This window comes from Prionailurus viverrinus, chromosome C1, assembly GCF_022837055.1.
Source record: "Prionailurus viverrinus isolate Anna chromosome C1, UM_Priviv_1.0, whole genome shotgun sequence".
Taxonomy (NCBI): domain Eukaryota; kingdom Metazoa; phylum Chordata; class Mammalia; order Carnivora; family Felidae; genus Prionailurus; species Prionailurus viverrinus.
In genome coordinates, this window is record NC_062568.1 from 214,393,085 (window position 1) to 214,409,137 (window position 16,053).

The 16,053-nt window shown below is 63.3% G+C and overlaps 1 protein-coding gene across 6 annotated transcripts in view; it reads right to left on the bottom strand.

Annotated features, from left to right (window-relative positions):
• AGRN (agrin) overlaps positions 1-15,428 on the bottom strand; it is a 34,818-nt gene extending 19,390 nt beyond the window's left edge. Inside the window, exons 1-3 of one of the 6 annotated variants that reach the window (XM_047870339.1) lie at positions 15,102-15,428; positions 12,611-12,872; positions 41-88 (exon numbers count right to left, since the gene is read on the bottom strand). In XM_047870339.1, the coding sequence (XP_047726295.1) occupies positions 41-88; positions 12,611-12,872; positions 15,102-15,308 (517 nt within the window). In that variant the 5' untranslated portion in view covers positions 15,309-15,428. Of the gene's footprint in view, positions 1-40; positions 89-723; positions 1,642-12,610; positions 12,873-15,101 lie in introns of those variants that run through there. The other 5 variants (XM_047870340.1, XM_047870345.1, XM_047870341.1 and 2 more) reach the window with 5 other exon arrangements.
• Between the last annotated feature and the right edge of the window lie 625 nt (positions 15,429-16,053).

Here is a 16,053-nt window from a genome sequence, read left to right on the forward strand (position 1 = left end):
AGTGCAGCCTGTCACCATCGGAGGCCCCCCACTCACTCACCGTCCGGAGGCACTGGAGGTGCTGGTGTGAAATGGGTCCCAGGTTTGTCTGGAAGAAAACAAATGTCTGAGTTAGGCCTCACTGAGCGGGCTTTGCCATAGCTGTCCCTTTGCCCAGTCTGGAGGGGCCACCCCTGCACACCCACACCTGCCCTCTATGCCCATGCCCACCCCCACCCCGGCCCCATTCTGAGCCCTGAGGGTTGGCCAAAGCCTGTGGGCAGACAAAGGCAGAGGCCCTTGCTTTTCTCTGCCTCTTCAGCTGTGTGGCTGGACACCTGACAGGGGGCTCCAACAGCAGGGGTGTGGGCAGCCTCTTATTCCCATAGGGACCCAGCCCCAGGCCCTGCCAAAGCCCCCACTTGCAGTGCATTCAGCCGCTCCCTTCCTCCCCAGCTCCCAGAATGAGTTGTCTCTGCAGCTCAGGGTGAGGGTCAGCTCCCCATGAACGCAAGGACAAGCTTTGACAGGCCCAGGGGTCCAGAGAATGACTCATCCTGATCCTGATCCCCAAAAGATGCAGATGGCCCATCGGAGCCACCTCTCAGCTGGTCGCCCCTATTTGACCCTGCCTCTCCCCCAGTCTTTGGTGGCTGAGGCAGGGGAACTCAGCCAGCAGAAGGAGGGTCACACGAGCCGGCCCCGGGGGGGAGGGGGGGGGTGGCCATGCCCGCAGCCACGTACAGTTGTTGAGGAAAAGCAGCACGGCGAAGCCCAGCGTAGAGGTGGCCAGCAGGATCAGGCAGACGTTGCAGGGGATCATGAAATACCGCACCAGCAGGGAGACCCCGCGCTGCTGCCGCGGGTCCCTCTCCAGAGGTAGTGGAGGCATGGCCCTGGGCTCCTCAGCCCCCACTCTCAGGGTGAGCGGGTCGCTCAAGGGGCGCCCTTGGGCCTCTTCGGGGCAACTCCTCCCATGCTGGGTCCCCTGGGGCAGCGGACAGCAGCTCTGTTCTCAAAGTTCAACGCCGGTCACAGCCCAGAGAGCCAGGACCCCTCCGCAGCCTTTGAGGCTCATAATGGGAGATGTGCAAAATTCTCCCGGAGTAGCACCCCAAATGTGGGCTCAGAGGGAGGCGGAGGAGAAACTGAGGGCCCGCCAGCGGCCACCCCCTGTATCCACAGCCCGGTAGTCGTAGGTGCCCGCAGCTCTCCGGCGTGCTCAGTCTTCCCGGAGCCCCCGGGAGCCCCCGGTCCCGCCCGCCGGGCGACCCCGGAAGGGCCGGCCCGAGGGGTACTGGCGGCGAGCGGGCCCTCGCCCGGGGACCCCGTGGGGAGGCGCGGGCGGCCGGGCGCGGAGGGTCTCGGGTCCCCAGCAGAGGCGGGAGCGGCGCAGGCAGCGAGCGGGAGGCAGAGAATAAAGAGCGGGTGCGCGGAGGGCCGCGCCTCGGCTCCGTCGCCCTCGCCGGGGCTGGGGCGGTGAGTGAGGGGCGAGGGGCGCCGCGGAGGGAGGGCGGGGAGCAGAGACAAAGGAAGCCGCCTCCGGGGACCCCGGTGTCCGTGGGGAGTCGTGGCTCACGGCGCAGAGGACCGCGCGGAAGAGGACGGGAGGGCGGGCGGGGGCAGCAGCAGGGGCAGGCGGGGGCGCTGGGGTGTGGGGTGGGGTGGGGGGGGGTGAGGTGGGAGCCGGGGCCGGGGCCGGGAAGGAACAGGGGTGGGGGGAGAGGAGGCAGGTGCCGGGGCGGGGCGGGGGTTGGGGGGTGGGGGCCCGGCTCGGAACCGGGTGGGCGGAACCAGAAGGTGTGGGGCGGGGTCAGGGGCGGGGCGGGTCCCCTTCCGCGCCCACCCGGCTGCGCTGGGCCGTACCGCGTGCGTAAGCGGCCGAGGGCGCGGCGGAGGGCCGGAGGGTCGTTCTGAGCGCACGCAGCTCAAGCCCGCACGCAGGCCCCCACTCTACGCTACGGGCGCGTGTGCCTGTGCTGGCCCCGCCCTGGCGCGCGCATGTGGGGGAAGGGTCCCCAGGTACACGCTCAGGTGGGGAGCGGGCTGCGCCCAACGTGGAGGGTGGAGGGGGCAAGACGGGTCCACCCTCCCGGGAATTGGTGGCAACACCTCAGACCACCCGCGTGCCCCCCACCTCCCTTCCGGCCGTGGAGAGGAACATGCAAATGAGTTTCTTGTAAAGAAGTGTTATGCAAATAATCGCGGGACTCCGGCGCCGTCCCGCCAGCCTGGAGCGCCCCCCAGAGGCCACCAGGGAACGTCGGGGCCGTGACGTCACAGCAGGGCCGGGGGCGGGGGAGGGGGGGGTGCCTGGTCCTTCCCGGAGTCAGGCCTGTCCACATCCGCCCCCAGAGGACGCCCCTTTCCTAGCCCCTGCCCGGTTGGGGAGGGAGGGGGGCAGGGGTCGCGCACCTTCCCCACCATCCACACCAGTCACCCTCCGCAGCCAGGATCCCATTGGTGGCGATCTCTATGACCAACACCTTCACTGCCCTGCACTCCCATCCCTTCACGTCCCACAGTCCTCTGGGAGGAACCCCTAAGCGCCCACTGCCACACCCACCACGGCTGGCCGCTTCCAGCCTGGACCTGGTCGCAGGCCCTTGAGTCTCTGCAGTGACCTCTGTCCCTCTCTTAGAGTCTGCCAGCCCTTTCTGAGGAGAGAGGGGGAGGAAGCTTGGCCTCCAAGGCACAGTGGGTCCCTCTTCAACTTGGGATCAGGCCTCCCCCCCCCCCCCAGCCCCATCCTAGGACCCCTTCTGGTCCCTATCCCAGCTGAAAAGATGTTAATTGCACCAGTGCTCCCCCACCCACCCCCATGCTCAATCATACCCATCTACACATAGTCCCGCACTCCACAGACTCACGTACCCGCCCACTCACTCAGACCTACACCCACACTGCACTTAGGACTCCCCAGGGTTATTTGTAAGTGAACTCAGCAGGTCCCCCTTCCGGCCAAACCGCTATTGCCACAGCCACCAGTGCCGCCCTGGTCACTCTTAGGTCTCCTCTCCGTCCTCTCTCAGGTCTGTGGGGCTCCTCTGCCCTGGAACAAGCCCTTCCTGGTGCCAACTCTCCACTCATCCAGAGTAACACCACCCCAGGGCACCAACAGGTGTCTTAGTGCCTCAACTCCCACCAAGCCTCCAACTGGACTCTCCCTAAAGTCCCTCCACCCGACGATGTATTCCTCTGTGACATAAACATGTTCTTAACCACCACCACCACCACCACCCCCCCCCGCCCCGTCCCCTCTGGTCAGGTAGGCTCCTCCACACTCCACCCAACCTTCTGCCCGACCCCCCCCCCCACTTCCTCAGCAACAGCAGCCACCTGCCAGCCAGCACCCAGTTCTATGAGGTCCATCTCCTTCGACTCCTTTCCATCCGGTGGCTAGGCACACTAGTTAGCCCATCTAAGGGTTAGCCCATCCTGTCAGGGTCCCCCATCACCAACAGCGGAGGTCTTCAAACCTCTTAGAGCCCTGGAGCCTGAGATTCTGAGGAAACTTTGCAGGAAAAGCCAATAAACAAAGTGGTTTCTTCACCTCACAGTGCACTGGACCCAGAGCAACAATCCGTCAAACCACCTGGAGACCCCGGCCCCTGGTCAGCCCACCTTCGTTCACCTCGGGGGTGCCTCCCACCCTCTACCTCACCTCATGGGACCTTGGCAATGCTTACCACACTGATAGTGCCGGCAGCTCCCCAGGACGTCACCCTGGACTGGGAGCACCCAGGGCAGGGTCTGACTTTTTATCTTCTCAGGGCAGGGCTTGGGTCAGAGCCCAAAGACTTGGTGTAGTGAGCCCAGGCAGTTCACACATTTTCTCATTTACTTGTCACTGCAGCTCCCCCAGGAGCTTGGCTCAAAGAGGACCCACGGACAGTGCTGGGGTCAAACCCCAAGCAATGTTCACATGCCCACACATGGACCCTGTCTGCTGCCGCCACAGTTTCATGGGTGGGCTTTGCAGGAGGAGGGGCATAAAGGAACCAGGGTGTGGGAGGGGTAGGCCCAGGGATCAGTATAAACCTGGGGTGGGTGGGGGCTGGCAAGGGATTGTCTCCGTGGGCAAGTGGGCTGGCCTTCAGATGCTCATTTGAAGGGGAGAGACTGGTCCACCCAGCCAGCACGGTGGGGGGCGGGAGGCGGGGGGAAGCTTAGGGCCTGGCTTGGGGGAAGGGAAACCAGCAGGCAGCCTGTCCTTCCTGGCCCCAGTCAGAGTCTGAGCCCCCCACAGGGGCTCCATGCCTTCAGAGAGACAAAGGGCCATTGAGGCCCCAGACCCAGTAGGGGGAGGGGAGTGCAGGCTACCAGAGCTATTTTGGGATCTTCAGACTCAAAATCATTCAGCCCTGACCAGCCCACTCAGGCACATGCCCTAGGAAGGAACAGAGGATATTCTGAGCCAGAGATTGGCCCCTCTGGTCTCTGGGCTCACACACAGCAACATGTGACCGCACACATGTGCACATACACATTCGGTGTTCCAGGTGTCACCCAAGCAGAGACCCAAGTACACGCACTCCCTCAAGTTTGCACTGGGCGTGGTACAAGTGTACAACTCACCGGCATGAACACACACTGGCTGTCTCACACACACGCACATGCCCACACACAAACACACCTCTAATGCTGAGGCCTCCGCCCCCACCCCTGCCCCAGTGCCACCTCCAGTCTGTCTGTCCCCCCCAGTCCCCGGGGATCTTGAGGTGCGCACCACACTGGTGCGCAGCCGCCTGTGGAGCGCAGCAAGAGAACATAGGCTACCTAGCTGGCCCAGAGTCACAGGTGTCTGGCTGCCCTGGTGGGGGAGGGGAAGAGGACCAGACAGGGCGGCCCCACCCCCAGGCCCCAGCTTCCTGGTGTCTGCTCTCAGGCTGCAGCCATTCCCTCTCCCGGGGCCTCAGCAGACAATGGGCACTTCACAGCGGGATGCCGCTGCTGGCCCAGGGCCAGCCACTGGGAAGGAGGCCTCGTCAGGCCCAAGCCTGAGTCTCACCTCAGGTGCAGCCCAGAGGTACCCATGTTTGACTCTGCGGGCTGTGTGCCCACCCACCCAGCTACCAGGCAAGGCCCACAATTCCGCTGGGCGGTCTACGCTGCAGGGTGGTGGCATTAAATGACAGTTTTGAGGAGGGGGTCAGCACGGCTGGATGCTTGGACGCCAGCTGCCTGACCAGCAGTCTCTGTGCCCAACCCTCGCTCCTTACACATCGCTATTGGTGCCCCAGGCCCTGTACGCACTAGCCTGTCTGAGCTCCTCCACTGGGAAGGCTGAGGATATCCCGAGTCAGGTAGGTTCTCTGCCCTCAGGGAGGGTACAGTGTGTGTGTGTGTGTGGGGGGGGGTGACCTAGATTGGAGGGACTGGGGGATGACATCTACAGAGACCTGGATGATGCGGAGAGGGATTTGCATAGACCAGGAGGAAGAGCTTCCAGAGGCAACTACAAAGGCCCAGGGCCCAGGCCCACAAAAGACCAAGTGATACCAGCGTGGTGAAGCCTGAAGGTAATGGGCATTAGGAGTAGGAGATAAGGAGCCAGAGGGGCAGATCCTCAGGCCTGGGGAGGACAGGGGGAGGGCGCCCAGTTCAAGGCCTGCACACCTGCCAGGATACCAGCTGTAGCCACCAGGGGGCACCATCTGAACAGAGGTGGAGGAGAGTAGGTGCCTGGAGAAAAGAAGGTAGGGATGGAGTGGGGCTGATCCACACCCTCTGTCCCTCTTCTCCAGGACGGCTCCAAGTCCCCCTCTTTTTGGTCAGGCCTTGCCCGTCTCCAAGAGGAAAGGAGAGCTGGGGGATCCAGGGAGCCACCCAAGTGTGGACAGTGCGTGGTGAGTCAGGAGAGTCAGGTGAGTCAGGGAGTGTTCCTGCTGAGGGCCCGGCTGTGTTGAACTGGGCACCATGGGGGGTGCACAGACTGGCACCAAGGTCTGAGTGGCGGTGCTTTATGAAGGTGATGATTGGGTTGGCGTCAGGATGCAGAGGAGTGGCAGGCAGACACCGGTGGGGCGGGGAGAGGCAGAGAGAGGTTCAGAGAACAAAGGGGCGGAGAGAAGGAGCCCCAGAGAGGAGAGAGCTGCAGACAGGAATGGGGTCTGCAGGCGTGCTGTCATCGTCTGGGAAGGCGCAGGCTCAGAGGGCGAGGGCCAGCTTGCTCTCTCAGCCAGCCGGTTGTAGCAATGGGTTCTGGTGTTCCAGCCCTTTCTCCTGTACCACGCCTATGGCGGCTTGCTCCCACCCCTCACTGAAGCTATGCCCTGCACCCACTGAACCTGGTGCTGTCCTCTCTGCCCAGAACACCCCTGCCCCTCTGCCTTCACCTCCCAACACCGAGCTCACCCCATCTCCATGGGAAGCCCATTCAGGACCCCAGCAGGGCCTGTGCAGGTGGAAGCAGCTTCTTCCAGGGACCCCCCCACCCCCGCCCCCCCCACACACACCTTCCAGTGAGGATCTGGTGCTGGGCTGTGAATGGATGTGTGGATGAGGAAGGAACCACTGGATGGATTAATGAACGGGCATAGCCTCACTGCCTCCTCCTCCAGGAAGAGAGAGACATACCCTCTTCTCTGGCAGGTGGGCACAGGCAACAATCTGGCCCAGTTGTTTGTGCTTTTACTTCTCCCAGATGTGCACCGGAGCCTCTCGTATCTGTGGACGGAGGGGCAGGTGCCTCCAGCAGCCGCGCCAGGCTGTCTGCTTCTCCCAGGGCAGGTGGTCGGGTGACTGAGAAGGGGGGAAGACTCAGGCCCACCTTAGGCCAGATGCAGACTTGCCCCTCCTGACTCCTTGCCCAGCTTGACTCCTTAACTACTCTGCCACCCCCAGAGCCCTGTGTCAGACTCAGGGTCCCACAGCCACATGCTGGGATAGTGAACCTGAGTGGCCCCCAGGGACCACAGCCCTTTCATCTCATCGTTGAGAAACCACTGTGGTCACTCCCAGAGGAGAGCCTGCAGGACGAGGTGCCCAGTCTTTGCCAGGCACAGGGTGGGCAGCAGGCAAGAAATGGGACAGCCATAGCAAACAGAGGCCGGGTCCTGTTCTAAGGCCCCTGAGACACAAGCAAAGGTTGCCTGCAACCAGCCAGTTGGCAGACCACCTGCAGGGCTCCCACCCCAGGCCAAGCCCAGGGAAACAAGGGTGGCAGAAACCACAAGCCACCAGCTGGGGCTCTGACCAGAAGTCTCGTGTGCCCAGATCAGTAGGTCTGTGGTTGCAGGCACACGTGCATACAAACACACGCATACACACGTGTGCAGGCCACACAGCTGGAAACAGCTGGCTGCATGTGAGGACAGAAGTTTCCCCCTCTCCAGAGCCTCGGCTCCGTGGGGGGTGGGGGGGGGGAGTGTTGACCAGGAGGGGCCTTCTTCCCCTTCCCAGATCCAGCTATAAGCAGCCCCTGGCAGGGGATCTTCCTCAGAGGAAGTTCTCAGGGTCTGCTCTGGGTAGAGGGGCCCCTCTAGGGGAGCTTCTCTCCCCACCAGAGGCCTAGGTCACCCCCTCTCTAGATCCTAACCACAGCCTCAGGCTCGAACCTGACCCCTCTTAAGCCCCAGTGTAGAACCATGGGGGGCACGTTACCCTCCTTCACTGAGCTGTCGCTATCATTAGGGTAACTGTCACTGGGGTGCTGTCTTGTTTCTCTGAGCCCCCTTTTTCTTATCAGTCAGCGCTTCCAGTGAGAACTTCCTGGGACTCTGAGGTATACAGCACTATGTGGGCAACTGTGGTGAGAGCGCCTGCAGCCTCCAGCCCAGCCCCAGCCAGGCCTCAGTGACCTGAGTGGGAGCTTTGATTCCCCAATTCCAGTGGCAAGGGGAGTGCCAGGGCCAGGAGGGCAGAACAGGAAAGGGAGTCCATTCTCTACCCCGTGCCCAGGCCTCTGGGCAAGGGTAGAACTTGTGGGGATGGGGGGCATGCAGGGTGGTGCAACTGGTCTGGGTCCCGCAGGCAGAGGCAAGGGACTGGGGGGGGGCGGGGTACGGAGAAGGAGGCCTGTTTCTACAGCTGTTTTCCACCCTCCTGTGGTGATAGGGGGCAGGCTCTGATTCTCATGGGGTTGGGGGTGGGGGATTAACCCTTCAGGAAGGAAGCAGCACAGCCAGGACGGATGGAGGAGGCCGTGCTGGACCGTTGGTGCTGAGGTCTGGGCCCCTGTCCCATTAACTTCCCTGGGGCAGACCCATGCTCCCCTCTGCTACCCTGGCACTCGGCCTGTGAGGACTGGTAGGGTGTGGGCGGGTAGCCGCCAGACCTAGGCCAGCTAGTGCTGACCAGGTGATCTCCCATTTCCTCATCTGTGCACAGGAGTCCCAGCACCCACAGAGATGCTGCAAGGGCATAACCAGCCCTACAGGAGTATGTCCGGCCCGGCCCAGCTCGGGGAGGCCCAGTGAAGACAGACGGAGAGAACACGACAGTTCCAAAACAACCTTTTTTTTCCATTTCCAGTCTGCAGGGGCTGGGGCTCTTCTCTGGGTGGGGAGCCAGGGGGTGGGTGGGTCTGGAAAAAGCCAAGAGCTGTTTTCACTGGCTTAGCCCTGCCGAAGTAGAGACATCCCAGGGAAGTAACAGGAGAGCCAGCCGTCCATTTCAGCTAGCAAAGCCCACTCCTGGGACTACCCCAGCGAAGGTACACTAAAATCAAAGCCAAAGCCAGCAGGTGCCCCGGAAGCACTGGACTTCCTGCCAAGGACTCCCTAGGTGGGAACAGGACTGCACGGTGGGGGGGTCATCCCCCACCTGGGCAGACTCCCTCCCCCCAGCTGTGGAAGGGAAGAAGGGAGAATAGGGCAGGCAACCTCCAGTCTGGGCCTGCCTTCTCTCAGCCCTCTTGGCTGACCTGCCTGGGGGAGGGGCTCAGGAGGACACTGGGTGGGGTCTGCAGGGGGTGGGGTGAGAACCCAGTCTAGAAGAGAGCAGGAGAGGAACAGGGAGAAGCTACCTCCCACTTCAGCAGGGAGGAATGTGGGGGGAGTAGGGTATGAATGGGGGGGGGCGGAATGCAAAAGCTAACTGCCCAGAACCCTCCCCTGAACACCTACCTGCCCCCACACTGTAGAGAGCTGGTCTCCGTCTGGGGGTGTCTCCACCCACACCCAGCTCCAAGGCCTGTAGTGCCTGAAAGAAGTCAGAGGGCCCAGGACCCATTGCCTCTCCAACTGGACCAATAGCACTGCCCTCCTTAAGGCCCTAGACAGCTGGCCTGGCAGGGAGGAAGGGACGGTGCTCACTAGAATCAGGCCTGCCAGGTTGGGCTGGGGATTGCTGCTGCCAGGACCCCCTTCAGGGCTGGGCAGGGCAGGGCTGGGCTGGGCCAATGCCAGACTCACTCTGACCCTGTCCCCGTGCCAGGGCCCCAGAAGGGCAGACAACACTTCCTTTCTCTGCTCTTGGCTCCTAGTGGGGAGGCAAGGGCCCCAGGACTTCAGACAGGCCTATGTCCCTCCCCGGGGCTACAGGAGAAGCCCCAGGACCAGTCTTCTTGAGGCAAGGGTGGGGAGAGTAGTGGGTGTGTGTGGGTAGTGTCCAGGCCCGGGCAAGGTGGCCGAGCACTGGGGGAAATGCCTGCTCAGCTGCCAGCCTGGGCAGGCTCGCGGTGCGTGGGCAGCTGGCACTGGAAGAGGCCAGGCTACTTCCCTGACAGAGCAGGGGGCAGGGGTCTCCCTCTGGCAGAGGCTGCCCCGGAGCAGCAGGCCTCCCTCACCCAAAGGTGGCGCACAGGGAGGGACACATACCTGTCTCAGTTATGCCAGGAATGTGGTTCCCCAGGCGGGAGGACAGGGGGAGGAGGAGCCTTCCTGGGGGCTGGAGGCTGGGGAAGGGGGCCTGACCTGGCAGAGTCAGAAAGACCCTGTAGGCCCTGGGGGAGGAACTGAGAAAGGCAAGTCCTAGAGATGGCGTGTGCTGTGGCAGCAGGTTCCCCTTCAGGACACTGCCAGGAGCAGTGCTCAGGCAGTGACGAGGAGGGAGCAAGCCCAGGGTGTACCCCAGGAGGTGGGCCTGGACGGACACTGTCCCCCACCTTGGCTGCTCTGGGCCTTTAGGAGTGGGGGGAGGGCGGCACTGGGGAGGGAAGTGTGCTAGGGATAGGGGTTTCCTGCACGCAGTGGGACCTGGTGGATTCGTGGTGACTTCCGCAGATTGGGGGCTGCCCAGGCTTCACCCTGGGGCTGGGACAACAATGCGGCCCCTGGGAACAGAATGGGGTCAGAGTCAGATAGGGAGGGGTCAGCTTAGCTCAAGCCCTGTCCATCCATCTCCCTCACTAGGGTGAGGCCCTTGATTCCCAGAGCACCTAGGGTGGAGTCCTGGGGTGGGGTCCAAGGTCCTTACCTAACACAGAATAGGAGGCGGGCCAATCTCCCACCCTCACCCAGCTTGGAAAGGTGGGCACGGGATTAATACTTGCCCAAGCCTGGCCCTAGCCCCTCGGGATCTTGTGCCTCAGGCCTCCGGAGCCTCAAGGGGGAGGCACCCCTTCACCCTGGCCCATTGGGATGCAGCAACCCTGTCCTAGCACCTGGCCCTCCCAGCCCGCCCCGCCCGCCTCCCCCCACCACGGCACCCTGGTTTGCTTTCAAAGTAGAGATCTATGTCGCCCAGCTCAAAACTTCCCAGGCACCTTACAGTGGAACCCAAGCTCCTCCATCTACACCACCCCCCTCCCCAGAAGGTTCTTGCCTCCACCTGGCTCCACCTGCAAGGCTCCCAGCTACAGTCATAGCAAATGCCTTTCTCTGGGTCTCCTCTTCCCAAGACCACCCTCCCTAGCAGGCCCACCCCAGGAAGAGTCCAGTGGCTCAGCCCCTCCTGGGTGCACACCAGTTGCTGCACACTGGCCTACGGGTCCAGCACTACCCCTTCTCCAGCTGGAGCTCAGGTCCTGGCCTGGTACCTGAGTGCTGGCTGCCCAGGGCACACAGTAGGTCAAGTCTCACCCAGTGCTGGTTGGGGGGCTCTCCCTGGGTACCCTCCTCTCCAGCTGTCTCTGTGCCCAGCCTGGCATATACAGAGCCAGGGGCTGCCATGGGTAGAACAGGCTTTGGCAAGATGCCAAACCTTGTTCTGCCCAGGGTGGCCCTCCCACCACATGCCCTCTGACCCCACAGAAGGCCACAGTTACTGAGTCACAGACCCTCAGGCTGGACCCGCCCAGCTGTAGAGTTGATAATTCACTCTCTCTATCTTATAGGGACAGGGGACTTTCTGTACCCTGACCCTTCTTTCTCCAGCCTCTCCTTAGCCCCCCCCCCCACCACCCATCCCCCAAACTGGGTATCACCATCTCACAGCCTGCCCCATCTCCATGCCACCTTCCCATCTTTCCCCCCAGAACACAAACACCCAGAGCAGGGCAAGGTTGTAAGGTGTGAGGGGGCCAGGCTGGGTCCCCCTCATCTGAGCCAGTGCTGGGAAGGGACCGGGAATACACAGCCCTGCCGGCTTCTCTGTGTGATGCTGTGGCCCAGGACCCTGGAGCAGGCTCAGGAACAGATGATCATAGCGGGGGCAAAGTGCCACAGGGCTCCCCATTTCAGGTCCTGCCCCTACCCCTGCACCGTCCCTCTCAGACCACCATCCAGGATCCCGCAAAAACCAAGCCAGCATCACAGCAGTAAGTTAGATAGAAAGTGGGACTTCCCTGCTGGCCAAAAGAACAAATCAGAGGACAGGGTTGCCTTCCCGAGAAAGGAAGTCACAGACCCTTCCCACTGCCCTGAGGAGGAAATGTTCTTTCCACCACCACCCCCCTCCGATGCACCCCTTCCCAGGCAGCCTTGAGAGGACAGACAGGATGTGGGGGCGAGGGGCAGTTCCTACATTCTCCCTGCCACATTCCCCAGCAAAGGATCTCAGCCCCCAACTGCGACTCTCCTGGGGCAACGGGGTGGGGGTGGGGGGGGCGGCAGGGAAGCCCTTGGTCATGTGATTCCAGCTCACCTCCCAGAGGCTGGGCTGGGGGAGGGGAGCTCTTGGGCCATTCAGAATAGGCATGTGCTGTGTGGACAGCAGACATGGAAACGTTCTTCGACTCAATTAGAGCATTTCACACCCACTCAAACCCCCAGAAGTCCCCACCCCACACAAACTCCCCCTTCTAGAAATGACGGGCCTCTTGGAACACATAAGGGGGCAGCCCCTCCTCCAATCCCTATGCCCCACTCTGAGGGGTTTGCTCAACATCTGGGACCCGTCCAGACAGATGTTTGGGCTTCTCCAGGAACATAAACAGCTGGTGTTCATTCACCTGGTCCCCTCCTCCCACTCAGAAAAGGACCAGGAGGGAGAGGGTAAGCAGAAGAGGAGGAAGCCTGTCCCCTTTCCAAGACCGGGGCTTGCTTGGCCCTAAGACAAAAGATGGTGGCACCGTGGGACCGGGGGTGGTTAGTGGGGATCCCTGCTAATGTCAGAGATCGGAGCTGTGACCTTGCGATGGCCAGACTCAGCTGGGAGATGAGGGAGGAAGGAAGGAGAGCAGACTACCACAAGACACATGCGCTCCTGCCTACAGCAAGCTCTCCTCTGCTCCCCAGGGCATGATGTGGAGCTCCTCCAAGCCTGCCCGCCTCAGTCACCCTCTGCCCCTGGTCAAGTCCCCACATACCTTCTACACAGTGCTCCACTTCCTCCAGATTCCGCAGAGTGATACGCATGAGGCTAGAATTGAGCATCAGCTCGTTCTTGTGGGCTGGCCACAGGTACGGGGGGGCAGGGTTCACAAAGAAGATCCTGGTGTCCCCTGTGGACACCTGGTTGTCACAGATGAGGGGATCTCCAAAGCCGCCAATCACCACCTTGTTGCCACCATCAAGCAGGCTCTCTTGGGTCACCATGTGTTTGCCCTTCAAGTACCGCCAGACCCGAACCTGGGGTGGACATGGGGGGGGGGGGGGCAGGTATCAGTGATCCTCTTTCCACTGGGGAGAGGAGGCCACAGAGTCCAGGAACAAGTACAGACTGGGCGCCTGGGCTTTTTCTTCTCTTCCCACCTCAGTTGCTCAGGCCAAATGTCCAGAGTAGACTCAAAGCCCGGGCAGAGACGTGCGTAGATCTTTGGGTCAGCCCGCAGGAGGGGGCTGCAGGGAAGCACACACCCTTGATGGATGCCACAGCCTGTGCGTGTCACACAGAAGGACGTGTGCCCTCACCCAGGAGGCAGCACTCCCACCCACTAGGTCTAACTGACCTCAGCCACCCCAATTCCTATAATGTCCATCTCAGCTCAGGCTGGAAATGGGAAGGGGACCCACCTGGCCTGGGTGCCTGCTTTCCATGTCCTTACTTTCTCCACCTACCCACCACTACTTTGGGCCCACCCCTGGGGACAGCCAGGAGCAGCGAACATGGACAATGGGGTGTAAGGGCCATGGGCCCCGAGCTCAGGGCTCTGGGCCAGCTTGGCTCCTTGCAGCCCTGTGGGTGGGCTAAGACACCCTCTCCCCCCACACACCCCAGGAGGCGAAAGACCCCTCCTCCTGCCGGGCTCCTACAGTGAATGCAGTCAAGGCAGCCTCCGAACCACAAAATCAAGTTTGGGCAGCACAGGGCAGCCCCACCCTACACACTCTCACTCCTGGGGCCCTGAGGGTACCTGCTCTGACAAACCAAGCCCTGAGACGCCCACAGCCCGGGGAGCGAGGGGGGTGGGTGGGTACAGGAGGGTCTCAGCAGCTGCAGGCTATACTGGGATGTTCTCCAAGGAACAGATCCGTGGGGACATATGCACAGGGGACATGAGTCCACCACACATTCCCTGAGAAGAAGCCCCTTTCCTCAGGAGCTCTGGGGATCTGAGACCTCTGGAACGGGTGATGAAAGACAATGGTGGCCTGCCCACCTGCCAGGTCCCTGCTGGGAGCCTCAGGAAGGCAGCATCTTAGGGACTCCCTCCACCTTCCAGTGGCCCAGTTGTCCAACCTTATCCCTCCCAACCCCAGACACACAGTAGGCTCCAGAAGGATGATAACCAGCAGGGAGAGGACTGGGCCGCTTTCCTCGCCTCCCCCCACCCCAGCCACACCCAGGAGCAGCGGGGAGGAAGTCGGGAAAATCCTGCAGGGACTTGGCAAAGTGCCCTGGCGTGGTGGAGGGGAGGGGGCTGGGCGGGGGATCCCAGCTGTAGCCAACACAGGCCAATCTGAAAGAAGCTGTCCCCCCCCCCCCCACCCCCATCTCCATGGAGAAGGAATGATCCGATTTCTGGTCAGGGAGGTGGTTTTAGGGGCCAGAGCGGGGATGGGCCCTGGATCCCCTGAGTCCTCCCTAGGAACGTGTTATGGGAAAAATCCACCATACCTAACCCAGGAGACTCCCAGATCCAGCTGAGGGAGAGGCCGAGCAGCACCCCTCCCCTGTGGCCAGGGGGATCCAGTTCTCCCAGGAGCAGGATGGGGCACCTGTCCCTGCACCCCTCCACAGCTGAGGCTCAGCAACGGTTCCACCCACTTTTCTGCTCCTGTCCCCACACCTAGTCACTGCAGCACCCGCCGCCAGGATGCCTGGGGGTGGGAGATTCTATGTGCACTCCACTCTCTCCGGAACCCCCCCCCACCCCCCCGCCGCCCTCTGGCCCTGGTAAAGGCCTCTGGGAGGGAGTAGTGACAGCACTGACCATAGGCCAAATTCCCACTTTCACCCCAAACAGCAGGCATCACCTCTCCTTGTCCCCGTTCCTTTCCTATGGCTGATGGGGAGGGGGTGCGGTAGCCATACAGTTTCCCTGGGGGGACGGCGCACTTGTTTCCAGTAAGGTGGTGGGTTTGGAGGTGGGGGTGGGGGCAGACACGATTGGGTCTCCCGGGCCTTGGCACCACGAGGTGGGCCCGCAGCGGTGCCGCAGGAACTTTCCCTCCGGCACTCGCGAGTTTTCCGGGACCCCGCGCCCCACCCGGGGGCCCGGCGGTCGCCAAGGGAGCGGGAGCGAGAGCTGCGGAGCGTCTGGTGCCCGTTCCCACGGCCTGGGATGGGGGTCCCAGTGGGGTGGGGTGGCCGGCCTCCGGGCTAGGGGCGCAGGCTGGCGGAGGAAGAGGCCCCCAGCCCCGGCTTCCAGGAGGGGCTCTCTGGGGCGAGGGCGAGGGGTCCCGGCGGGGGCGCACCTTGCACGAGTACGTGTGCTGCACCGGGTCCACGTTGAGAATCTCCTCCACGGTGCCGGTGAGCACCACGTTCGCCTCCTCCTCCCGCCGCTCCAGCGCGCGCTCCGGGCACGTCCCGTCGGCGCGGGGCAGGGCGCGCGCGGCCACGACCAGGAGCAGCAGCAGTGGCTGCAGCAGGGCTGGGCCGGGCGGCCGCAGGCTGGCCATGGCGCGGGCCGACGACGGCGGAAGGCGGCCGAGCGAGCGCGCGGGCCTGGCCGCGCCGGGAGCGGGACTGGACAGGACGGGACGCAGCTCCCGGGAGGCGGCGGGGGCGAGGGCGGCGCGGGGGCGGGACCCGGGGCAGCCCCGCCCCCTCCCCGCCCCTTCTCCCCCCTCCCGCCCCCCCCCCCCCAGCCCAGCTCCCCAGCCCGCGCGGGTCCCCTACCCTCCCGGCGCCCAGCGTCCCGCGCCGGCCGCGAACAAAGCGTCGGGACAGCGACGCCGGGCGGAGGCCGGGCTGGTGGGAGGGCGGGGGTCGGACTGGGTCGGGCCAAGGTGGGTGGTGCGACTTGCCAGGGCGGAGGGCGGAGGGCGGACGGGACGGGGGGGTGGTGGTGGGCGGGCCCGGGAGGTGCTCGCTCTTCTGCGGCGCACCCCCGTGGACGCCCCTCCCCCTCCTGCGCGGGCGTCTCTCCCCCACCCCCACCCCCGCCCAGGAAATGCGGCTGCAATCGGGTTAATGCATAATCTGGAGGCGACGTGACGGGACTTCCAAGGGGCTCCGGGCTGCGCCGGGGCCAGAGCTGCGGGAGCTCCTTGGCCGCGGGAAGGGGCTGCCAGGTCCTGGGGCCCCGCCGCCCCTCGGACCCTGCAGGGTTGCGCCCCTCCCCTGGCGGGAACAGCTCGATGGCACACCACAGCCCCTCTCGGGAGCTGGGGACAGAAACTCGCCCGGGTCCGGGACCCCCAG